The sequence below is a fragment of the Schistocerca cancellata genome, chromosome 8 (assembly GCF_023864275.1).
Source record: "Schistocerca cancellata isolate TAMUIC-IGC-003103 chromosome 8, iqSchCanc2.1, whole genome shotgun sequence".
In the NCBI taxonomy this organism is placed as follows: Eukaryota; Metazoa; Arthropoda; class Insecta; order Orthoptera; family Acrididae; genus Schistocerca; species Schistocerca cancellata.
The window spans coordinates 90203502-90216055 of record NC_064633.1 but is presented as its reverse complement, the minus strand read 5'-3'; the positions used below and the strand labels follow the sequence as shown (position 1 = coordinate 90216055).

The 12554-nt window shown below is 45.1% G+C and overlaps 1 protein-coding gene across 1 annotated transcript in view; it reads right to left on the bottom strand.

Annotated features, from left to right (window-relative positions):
- LOC126095386 (gonadotropin-releasing hormone II receptor-like) overlaps positions 1-10931 on the bottom strand; it is a 102236-nt gene extending 91305 nt beyond the window's left edge. Inside the window, exon 1 of the mRNA XM_049910189.1 lies at positions 10401-10931. Coding sequence (XP_049766146.1) covers positions 10401-10931 — 531 coding nt within the window. The remainder of the gene's footprint in view (positions 1-10400) is intronic.
- Between the last annotated feature and the right edge of the window lie 1623 nt (positions 10932-12554).

Sequence of the window (12554 nt, the reverse complement as noted above, 5' to 3'; positions counted from 1 at the left end):
ACCAATTGAAATTCATTGACAGTTGAAGGAGACATGTGGTGATGGAGTTATGGATGTGTCGAAAATGCGCTCGTGGGTGCGACAGTTTAATGAAGGCAGAACATCGTGTGATAACAAACCGAAACAACCTCGGGCTCACACAAGCCGGTCTGACGACATGATCGAGAAAGTGGAGAGAATTGTTTTGGGGGATCGCCGAATGACTGTTGAACAGATCGCCTCCAGAGTTGGCATTTCTGTGGGTTCTGTGCACACAATCCTACATGACGACCTGAAAATGCGAAAAGTGTCATCCAGGTGGGTGCCACGAATGCTGACGGACGACCACATGGCTGCCCGTGTGGCATGTTGCCGAGCAATGTTGACGCGCAACGACAGCATGAATGGGACTTCCTTTTAGTCGGTTGTGACAATGGATGAGACATGGATGCCATTTTTCAATCCAGAAACAAAGCGCCAGTCAGCTCAATGGAAGCACACAGATTCACCGCCACCAAAAAAATTTCGGGTAACCGCCAGTGCTGAAAAAATGATGGTGTCCATGTTCTGGGACAGCGAGGGCATAATCCTTACCCATTGCGTTCCAAAGGGCACTACGGTAACAGGTGCATCCTACGCAAATGTTTTGAAGAACAATTTCCTTCCTGCACTGCAACAAAAACGTCCGGGAAGGGCTGCGCGTGTGCTGTTTCACCAAGACAACGCACCCGCACATCGAGCTAACGTTACGCAACAGTTTCTTCGTGATAACAACTTTGAAGTGATTCCTCATACTCCCTACTCACCTAACCTGGCTCCTAGTGACTTTTGGCTTTTTCCAACAATGAAAGACACACTCCGTGGCCGCACATTCACCAGCCGTGCTGCTATTGCCTCAGCGATATTCCAGTGGTCAAAACAGACTCCGAAAGAAGCCTTCGCCGCTGCCATGGAATCATGGCGTCAGCGTTGTGAAAAATGTGTACGTCTGCAGGGCGATTACGTCGAGAAGTAACGCCAGTTTCATCGATTTCGGGTGAGTAGTTAATTAGAAAAAAAAATCGGAGGCCTTAGAACTTGAATGCACCTCGTACTTATCAGGGAACGTGCATAAATTTTACATAAAATGCCAGTAGCATTTGGACTCGAGCTGGAGTTTTGTTCAAAATACTACAGTTGCGGAAACTGCATCACCATCCTAGATATGATAGAAAAGAAATTGACATATGGGAAGTCACTTTTTATTGCAAAATTCAAGTACGTAATTAAAAAATTACGGTCCATAATAGAATCTGGGCTCCAGACTAATTTTGTATTTGACACCAAAAGATGTTCATTTAATTTCATGTACTGTTAATCTGTCACTTAAACATACATTACAGCGCCTTTTGGTTGTTCCATAAAGCCATTATTGAAAATGCTTAGAAAATTAAGGCAACTATGTCACAAAATTGGCAATATCTGCAAATTTCTAAGAACAAAATTATACCTGGTCTTCCTGGATGATTTAACTATGTGCCAGACCGAGACTCGAAAACGGAATTATAAAACATGCAGGAGACCTCCGTGATATCATATGCGGTTTTGAGGAGGCGTATTGGTATTAGTACTGACGAATTCATCGCCTGCTGTTGATACCCTCTAACTCGGTTGAACCTATATAATGAAATCCGCCAGCAGGCAAATATGACTGGAACATCCAGAAAGTCCTTCTCCCGCTAAGAAAGGCTGGATAAGCTATCAGGGAACACAGAATCCAGGTGAAGCAATTATTAGTGCATACAACTGAATGTGCCCCCCTCCCCCCCCCCCCAGAACGGCACGGAGGTGATTGCTGCGCCCCGTACATCATAGACCTTAAAAGTGACGATGATGACGTCCCATACTCCGAGGAACACACCGCCGACTAAGCAAGGTTCTAGCGGAGGTGGTTTACGATTGCCTTCGTCCAACCGTAATGAGTGGTGATGACGAAGACGGCACAACAACACCCAGTCATCACGTGGCAGGGAAAATACCTGACCCGGCCGGGAATCGAACCTGGGACCCCGCGCGCGGGAAGCGAGAACGCTACCGCAAGACCACGAGCTGCGGACCGACCTTAAAAGTACGTCTCTACAATTTTGCCTACATAGATTTTTAAAAATATTTTCTAAGTACAATAAAAATGAAGCAGAAGAGAACTGTCTCTCCAGTAATTCCCATACTTCGCTGGTTATTCTATCACTGTGATTGATTAGCGTAGAAACATAAGACTTCTCTTGCTGTAACCCATTTCAGAGTTTCATTTACGCTAGAATAGCAACAAATATTAGCAGGAGTAAAGTACAGGGAGTGAAAGGCTATTTACAACTTGTAGAGAAACCAATAGGCAATGCTGAGAATTGAAGGTCATGAAAGAAAGGCAGTGATTGAAAAGAGATTGAGACATGTTTCTAGCCTGTCCCTGATGTTACTCCGACTGTACGTTGGGCAAGTAATAAAGTAAAGCAAAGAAAAATTTGGAGTATGAATTAAAGTAGAGTCGGGAAAAATAATAATTTTGAGGCTTGGCGATGACATCGTAATTCTGTCAGAGGAAGCAAGAGACTTGGAAGAGCAGTTGAACGGAATGGACACTGTCTTGAAAGGAGGACATAAGATGAACATCAACAAAAGCAAGACAAGGGTGATGGAATGTAGTCGACTTCAGTTAGGTGATTCTGAGGGAATTACATTAGGAAGCGACACATTTAAAGCAGTAGATGAGTTTTGTTATTTGGGCAGCAATCTATCTGATGGTGGTCGAAGTAGAGAAAATATAAAATGTAGAATAGAAATGGCAAGAAAAGCGTTTCTAAATAAGAGAAATTTGCTAACATCGAATATACTGGGTGAGTCACTAATTATTGGCACCTAGAAAAACTACGAAAATATGATAGTAGCTGAAAAGTTTGTGGGACAAATATTGCACGGGACAACGGGGACCATTATATGACGTTGGTTTTTTTGTTTCTAGGTGGGGTCGCGTCAAAGATATGGAGGTCAACTTTGTTTTTTATAAATGGGATGCTACAATTTGGTACTTATTTTCTGATAGCGGCTGTCGAGACGAATCCAATGATGTGTAACAATAAGATCTTTGAAGGTCAACGAAGGTCAAAAAGGTGGCATGCGTTTACGAAAGGTGTACGAGGCGATGATCATTGATATCAATGCAGTGCTGCAATATTTTTATCATGGATTGAGTGCTATTTCTTGCCACTTCGGCACTTATCGAAGCACATGCTCTGACAATTCTCTCTCGTAGATCGTGCAAATAGTAAATATTCGCCGAATACGGCGTATCCATCTAACGTGCCATTGTCGTGTAAACACCATTCTACGGTTTCGCAATACAACACTAATACAAAAGTACCGTCAAATCAACCGAATGTGAATGATGTATTCCTTCGAAGAACACGTTGATATGCTTCTCATCTACCGAGAATGCCAACGAAATTCAGTGAGATCTAGAGACTTATACGCTGAAAGATATCTACAACGTACTCGTCCTACACGTCGTACATTTAAATATGTGTACGATTAATTGAGAACAACGGAAAAATATCAGGCAAAGGAAAGTTACTAACGAGGTAACGGAAATTGGTACTCTTGCCACTGTGGTTCGAGATCCTTGTGTTAGTTCGCGTCAGATCGAAAGGGAATCTGGCATAAGCCAGAGTAGTGTCGTTCTTATTCTGCATCACCCTAAATATCATCCTTACCATATTAGTCTCCACCAAGAATTTACTGGTACGGATTGTATTCGTCGCATTGAATTCTGCCGATGGGCTGAACTTCAGATTCAGAGGGATGACACATTTATTAATTTGATTTTATTTACTGACGAGGCTACATTCGCGAACCATAGAAATGTTAATTTGCATAATATGCATTATTGGGCAACTGAAAATCCATGTTGGCTGCGGCAAGTTGCACACGACCGTGGTCGTGAAAGTATGGTGTGGGATTATTGTGGACAGAAGTATAGGCCCCCATTTCATCGAAGTAAATCTTAAAGGTAGGAAGTACAACAAGTTCCTGCAAGAAACATTAGGTCTGTTATTGGAAGAAATACCTTTAGGAACAAGGAACAGAATATGGTATCAACACGATGGGTGTCCGGCACATTTTTCGCTGATGGCTAGAAATGAGTTGCAGAGACAGTTCCCAAACCGTTGGACTGGACGCATAGATGTGTCGTGGCCGGCTCAAAAAAATGGTTCAAATGGCTCTGAGCACTATGGGACTTAACTCCTGAGGTCATCAGTCCCCTAGAACTTAGAACTACTTAAACCTAACTAACCTAAGGACATCACACACATCCATGCGCGAGGCAGGATTCGAACCTGCGACCGTAGCGGTCGCGCGGCCCCAGACTGTAGCGCCTAGAACCGCTCGGCCACTTCGGCCGGCGGTGTCCGGCTCGTTCGCCAGACATAACGCCACGGGATTTTTTTCTTGTGGGGATTCATAAAAGACATTGCTTATAAAGACGTTCCAACTACACCTCAAGATATGTGAGAGACAATTGTCAGATCATGTGCTTTGATAAGTGCCGATGTGATAAGGAGTACCATTCAATCCATGATAAGAAGATTGGAGCACTGCATTGATACCAGGGGTCATCACCTCGTACACCTTCTGTAAATGGAAGTTCATGTCACCTTTTTGACATTCCTTGACCTTCAAAGACCTTACTGTTACACACGTCAAAGTTAGGAAACTACTGCGAAAGCAAAGAGAGCTTCACTCCAAGTTTAAACGCAGCCAAAACCTCTCAGACAAACAGAACCTAAACGATGTCAAAGTTAGCGTAAGGAGGGCTATGCGTGAAGCGTTCAGTGAATTCGAAAGTAAAATTCTATGTACCGACTTGACAGAAAATCCTAGGAAGTTCTGGTCTTACGTTAAATCAGTAAGTTGCTCGAAACAGCATATCCAGACACTCCGGGATGATGCTGGCATTGAAACAGAGGATGACACGCGTAAAGCTGAAATACTAAACACCTTTTTCCAAAGCTGTTTCACAGAGGAAGACCACACTGCAGTTCCTTCTCTAAATCCTCGCACCAACGAAAAAATGGATGACATCGAAATATGTGTCCAAGGAATAGAAAAGCAACTGGAATCGCTCAACAGTGGAAAGTCCACTGGACTTGACGGGATACCAATTCGATTCTACACAGAGTACGCGAAAGAACTTGCCCCCCTTCTAACAGCCGTGTACCGCAAGTCTCTAGAGGAACGGAAGGTTCCAAATGATTGGAAAAGAGCACAGGTAGTCCCAGTCTTCAAGAAGGGTCGTCGGGTAGATGCACAAAACTATAGACCTATATCTCTGACGTCGATCTGTTGTAGAATTTTAGAACATGTTTTTTGCTCGAGTATCATGTCGATTTTGGAAACCCAGAATCTACTCTGTAGGAATCAACATGGATTCCGGAAACAGCGATCGTGTGAGACCCAACTCGCTTTATTTGTTCATGAGACCCAGAAAATATTAGATACAGGCTCCCAGGTAGATGCTATTTTCCTTGACCTCCGGAAGGCGTTCGATACAGTTCCGCACTGTCGCCTGATAAACAAAGTAAGAGCCTACGGAATATCAGACCAGCTGTGTAGCTGGATTGAAGAGTTTTTAGCAAACAGAACACAGCATGATGTTATCAATAGAGAGACGTCTACAGACGTTAAAGTAACCTCTGGCGTGCCACAGGGGAGTGTCATGGGACCATTGCTTTTCACAATGTATATAAATGACCTAGTAGATAGTGTCGGAAGTTCCATGCGGCTTTTCGCGGATGATGCTGTAGTATACAGAGAAGTTGCAGCATTAGAAAATTGTAGCGAAATGCAGGAAGATCTGCAGCGGATAGGCACTTGGTGCAGGGAGTGGCAACTGACCCTTAACATAGACAAATGTAATGTATTGCGAATACATAGAAAGAAGGATCCTTTATTGTATGATTATATGATAACGGAACAAACACTGGTAGCAGATACTTCTGTAAAATATCTGGGAGTATGCGTGCGGAACGATTTGAAGTGGAATGATCATATAAAATTAATTGTTGGTAAGGCGGATACCATGCTGAGATTCATTGGGAGAGTCCTAAGAAAATGTAGTCCATCAACAAAGGAGGTGGCTTACAAAACATTGTTCGACCTATACTTGAGTATTGCTCATCAGTGTGGGATCCGTACCAGATCTGGTAGACGGAGGAGATAAAGAAGATCCAAAGAAGAGCGGCGCGTTTCATCATAGGGTTATTTGGTAACCGTGATAGCGTTACGGAGATGTTTAGCAAACTCAAGTGGCAGACTCTGCAAGAGAGGCGCTCTGCATCGCGGTGTAGCTTGCTCGCCAGGTTTCGAGAGGGTGCGTTTCTGGGTGAGGTATCGAATATATTGCTTCCCCCTACTTGTACCTCCCGAGGAGATCACGAATGTAAAATTAGAGAGATTCGAGCGCGCACGGAGGCTTTCAGACAGTCGTTCTTCCCGCGAACCATACGCGATTGGAACAGAAGAGGGAGGTAATGACAGTGGCACGTAAAGTGCCCTCCGCCACACACCGTTGTGTGGCTTGCGGAGTATAAATGTAGATGTAGATGTAGATGTAGATTCGTCTCGATGGCCGCTATCAGAAAATAAGTGCCAAATTTTAGCATCCCATTTAAAAAACAAAGCTGACCTTCATATCTCTGACGCGACCCTACCTAGCAACAGAAAACCAACGTCATATTATGGCCCCCGTTGCCCCGTGCAACTTTTGTCCTACAAATGTTTCAGCTCCTATCATACTTGCGGAGTTATTCTTGGTGGCAATAGAGACTCACCCTGTAGATTCATGTGTTAGGAATTGTTTTCTGAATGTATTAGTCTGGAGTATCTCCATGTACGAAAGGGAAACATGAACAATAAACATAGAACAGAATAGAGCCTTTAGAGATGTGGTACTATAGAAAAATGTTCGAGATTAGATGGGTAGATCACATAACTAATGAAGAGGTACTGAATAGAACCCGGGGAGACAAGATATTTGTGTCACAACTTGACTACACGAAGGGGTCGGTTCATGGGACACATTCCGAGACGTCAAATCTAGTATTGGCGGGAGGTGTCTACGCGCGCGCGCGCGCGCGCGCGCGTGTGTGTGTGTGTGTGTGTGTGTGTGTGTGTGTCAGGGTGGGAGGGGGCGGGGAAGGGATAAGATTTGTGGAAGGAGACCAAGATATGAAAACATGAAGCAAATTGAGAAGCATGAAGATTGCAGTTGTTGTTCAGAGATGAAGAGGCACGTTCAGGATAGAGTACCGTAGTAATCTGCATTAAACCAGTCTTCTGACTCAAGAGGACAATAACGACAGACCTACTTTCAGTGTTCTTAACACACGAAATGCTTGAAAATTGAAACCAATGGCACAGCCTACGTCTGTTTACACGAGAATTCGTCTTCGACGCATAGATTACAGCTGCCTATAGACATAAACACTAGCTACTCCATTGTGTAGATCGTACCAACTAAAAGCTAGTAGAATCATATGTACTGGCTGGCGAGGCAAGTACACTATACAGCATATGCTGTCCCCCTGTTTCCAGCTTATGTCCTTCGCCAGCGCGTCTCGTTCCGATGATGGGTCGGCAGTAAGCGGTAGACTTGGGTCAAGTAGCATATTTGCTTCAGCAGCCGCTCGCCGGCCTACGAGCCAATACCGTAGCGAAGTAGCAGCAGAAACCCCTTCGTTGACTATGACGAGCTCTATAAGCGACAGCGGTGTGAACCGAGTGCAGTGTAACTACATAAACTACGTTAACGATAGATGTCTGATCAGAAGTAGCCATTCCTTTACGACGTTACATGAACGAAATGGCGCTGTGGAAGTAACACGCATTTACGCTCGCAGTGCGAGGGAATTGCCTTTTTCATAAGCAAATGGTTGAAACAAAGGTTAAAGAACTGACATACATATCCTGGTTAACTCTAAAAGTATCTTTCTTTCTTGGTTTGTCTTTCTTTTTAGGTCATTTACTGCAGTCCTCTGCGCAGAATATTTTGTTAGTTGTGCTGAAGTAAGCTGTTGTGTTGGTGTCACTGACAGGGAATGTGTGGTGACATTCAAGTATCAACAATTCACATGTTCGGGGACACGTGACTCAATGAGGTATTCGATCTTGTGCTCATAAACAAAGGTTCGATATTAATGTATGGGCCGGCATTCACGATGGGGCTCTAGACAAATTGAGTATTGCTGTGAGGAATCTTCTGAGAACCACCTTACGTTATCAGTGGATGCCCCGAGGTGGCCCTGTGGCATGGCCACCCAGGTCACCTGACCTCACATGTCTGGATTTCTTTCTTCGGAGCCGTATGAAACAACTGGGGTATGAAACTGTTGTAGAAACACAAGAGCATCTCGTCCCTAGAACTGCCACCGCTTCTGGTACTACTGCGTTCATGCCTGAAATCTTCGCACGAATATGGTCCGACGTTGTACTAGGTGAATAGAGGCCATTCGAAGCGCAATCGAGCAGTTCCTGTGGATGCCGCGGCTGTAATTAGCTTGCTAAAGTACCGTCAGCTTGGTTTTAGAAAAGGTAAAGGCACCAGAGAGGCAATTATGACGTTGTAGTTGATAAAGGAAGCAAGACTAAAGAAAAATCAAGATAAGTTCATAGGATATGTCCACCTAGAAAAATCGACAGTCAGTTTAAAATAGTGCAAGATATTCGAAATTCTGAGCAAAATATGGGGAAGGGTGATATACGTCAGTATATGAACCAAGAGAGAATATTAAGAGTGGACAAGCAAGAACGAAGTGCTCGTATTAAAAATAGCGTAAGACAGTGATGTATTCTTTTGCCCCTACTGTTCAATCTGTACATCGAAGAAGCAATCATGGAAATAAAAGAAAGGTTCAGGACTAGAATTAAAATTCAAGATGGAAGGGTATCAATGACACGATTCGCTGATGACGTTCCTATCCTGAATGAAAGTGAAGAAGAATCACATGATCTGGTGAACGGAATGACCAGTCTAATGAAAACAGAGTGCAGATTAAGAGTAAATAGATGAAGAACGAAATTAATGAGAAGTAGCAGAAACAAGAACAGCGAAAAACTTAACATCACGATTAATGGTCAAGAAATAGATGAAATTAAGAAATTCTGTTACCTAGGCAGCAAAATAAACAATGACGAACGGAGCAAGGGGGACATCAAAAGCAGGCTAGCACTGGCAGCAAGAGCATTACTGGCCAAGAGAAGTCTACTAGTTATAAAACATAGGCATTGTCAGAATATACGTTTGGAGCACGGCATTGTGTGGTAGTGAAACATGAACTGTGGGAGAACCAGAACTGAAGTCAATCGAAGCATTTGAGATGTGGTGCTACGGACGAATGTTGAAAATTAAGTGGACTGATAAGGTAAGGAATGACGAGGTTCTGCACAGAATCGGAGAGGAAATGAATACGTGAAAAACACTGACAAGGAGAAGGGACAGGATAATAGGACATCTGTTGAGACATCAGGGACTGACTTCCATGGTACTAGAGGGAGGTGTAGGGGGCAAAAACTGTAGGGGAAGACAGAGAGACGCGCGAGATTAGCCGAGTGGTCTAGGGGTGCTGCAGTCATGGACTGTGCGGCTGGTCCCGGCGGAGGTTCGAGTCCTCCCTCGAGCGTGATTATATGTGTTTGTCCTTAGGATATTTTAGGTTAAGTAGTGTATAACCTTAGGGACTGATGACCTTAGCAGTTAAGTCCCATAAGATTTTACATTTGAACATTTTTGAAGACAGAGATTGGAATACATCCAACAGATGATTGAGGACGTCTGAGATGAAGAGGTTGGTGTAGAAGAAGAAGAAAATGATGATGATGATGATTATGATGATGATGGTTATGGTTGGTTTGTGGGGCGCTCTGCTGCATGGTCATCAGCACCTGCACGAACTCCAAATTTTTACACAGTCCAATCCAGCCACTGTCACGAATGTTGATGATGATGCTGAAAAGAAAATCCCTAACTCGGCAGGAAATCGAACCTGGGACCCCATGATCCAGAGGCAGTAACGCTAGCCACTAGACCATGAGCTGCGGTCTGCACAGGACAGAAATTCGTGGCGGGCCGCATCAAACCAGTCAGAAGACCAAAAAGTCAAAAAATAAAAGAAAAATGTACCGTATGTGTTAATCGTCCCTAGGATCAGAAATTACCGTCGAGGACCATATGTGCCATAACTAAATATATTTATTCTGATGTTCTCAACCTGCTGTAGTAACCCAAGCGAATAGTTCCGGAATAGCCTGGATGCCATATCCTATCTGCGATTCTACAGTGGTAGAAACTGGACTAGTGCAGCACAGTGTGCAGAGATTGTGGTGGGACTTACCTGCGGGAGACTGAGCAGTGCGCTGAGGCCCCAGGCGGCCGCGACGAGCCGGCCCAGCCGGTTGGCGGCGCCGAGCGCGCGCATGGGGTAGCGCACGGCGACGAAGCGGTCGATGCCGATGAGCACGAGGATGAAGGTGGACAGGTAGAGGCTGAACACCTGCGCGAACTTGAACAGCTTGCAGGCGGCGTTGCCGGCCAGCCACTGCACGGCGTAGCTCCAGGCGGCCTCGCCCGCGATGCAGAAGACCGTGACCAGCAGGTCGGCGGCCGACAGGTGCAGGATGAGCGCGTACACCGCCGAGGGCTGGTGGCGGCAGCTGCCGGGCGCGGCCGCCCAGTGCCGCCGGCGGATGCTGGCGATGGTCGCCGCGTTGCCCAGCAGCGACAGCGCCGCCATCGCCGACAGCACCCACGCGCGCACCCACGACGCCTGCGTCAGCGTCGGCGCCGGCTCGCAGCTCCAGTTCCCGCCTCCGCCGCCCACTGACGACAGGTTCCACACCTCGGGCCGAAGCGTCGTCACTTCCATGTCCGGTGAGATGCGTTTTCTTTCTGCTGATGACGGAGTGAAATTGTTCGAAACACTGCGCACCCCCTAGAGCAACAGCCTATCGTGTCCTGTTCCTATCAACGCTGTCTGATGACAGGTTCCATATATGAGGCCGAAACGTGGTCGTTTCCATGCCTGATAAGGGTGCTTTCTTCCTCTCGACTGTCGACCAGCATTAACACTGCACTCGCTTGACCCACTCGTATAGTACAACACACTGCGCCATAGCTTTCGAGACCAGGAGGTAATCCAGATCCGTGTCCGATTTGCGCGGCGGTTTAACGACCATGTCTGGTAAACCAACTAGTGTGAGTATGGTTTTTAGTCAGTCTCCGACGCTCGTTTAGGAAAAGGCTGGACTGCACTGCAAATTCCGCCTCGGATAATACGACGCACAAATACTTACATTCTATAATACACACGACAAAATTCACACGATTTAAATTGATGTTGCAAACGATTTCCCTCTCTTATGGTTGACGATCATGCCATCAGGTATGCCAGCCGGCTAGAAAGATAAGCAATAAAACCAAAACTCTGCCACATAGTGGAAAGGTGAACCACGTGCTAGAAGGGATGAATGGTAGGAAAAGAAAGAAGAGTGTTCACTAGCTTGACAACTCGCTTTCCGTAGCCTACCGGGCAGGTTCCAACCACCGCTTTCTGAAGAGAGGTACCTCACCTGGACCTGAAACTTGGTCACGTACAGTCCAGCGAAATGTATCCCCTTTGTCTTGATGACTGACCGAAACGGTTTCGGACACTACTCGCTTGATGAGTCCGTTGCCACAGGATATCGTGCTGAGGTTCTCTCATACACAAAATATATCATTCGTGCTTGTACTCCTCTCAGTAACCACATGGAAATCATAGATGACTCTACAGGAGACAAATAAAAGGTAACCCACAATGGCATCTATAAAATATTCCTAGAGCATGAAATTCTACAGCTACTTTGGGTCAGAAAGATGTTGCATCATGTTTGTATACTCAGTACAAATAGTATCCCTCTCCACAGACTATCTTGCCGCCTTGATCTCACGCACCGGAACTATTACTCGTACTTGTGCATCTAATAGAAACCAGACGTGAATCAGAGCATATTACTCACATGACAAGAAGGTAATCCAATCTGCCTACTACAATGCCACGTAGAGTAGAAAATTACACGTCCGATGTATGCCTCACATCTGCGAATCGTATCCAATTAGAAACAAACTGATTCTTTGTTTGATTTCAGTGAAAGAACAGAGGGATTTGTGTTTTATCAAGATAACGAAAATGCACTGCATGCCATTCGCAGGAAAGCATTACCATAAACAAATGCGACAGTAGAAAAATCTTCGATTCTTATCGCTCTATTTTCCCCACATTGTTAAATACAAAGTGGCAGCTAAACGTGGGACAAATTTTACGAGGCTCCCACTAACGCCAGAGTCCTTAAGCAGGAAGCTAGCATATAATTTCTCGAAACTGATGCGGAAATGAAAATTTGCTAATCTTCTTCTCTGTAGAGGGATGCGTCAATGTCTTTCGCAGTGTAAAGAGTACAAGAAATGAGAGAATAGTAGCGACACCCTCTTCCTGTTACACACCTCAGAC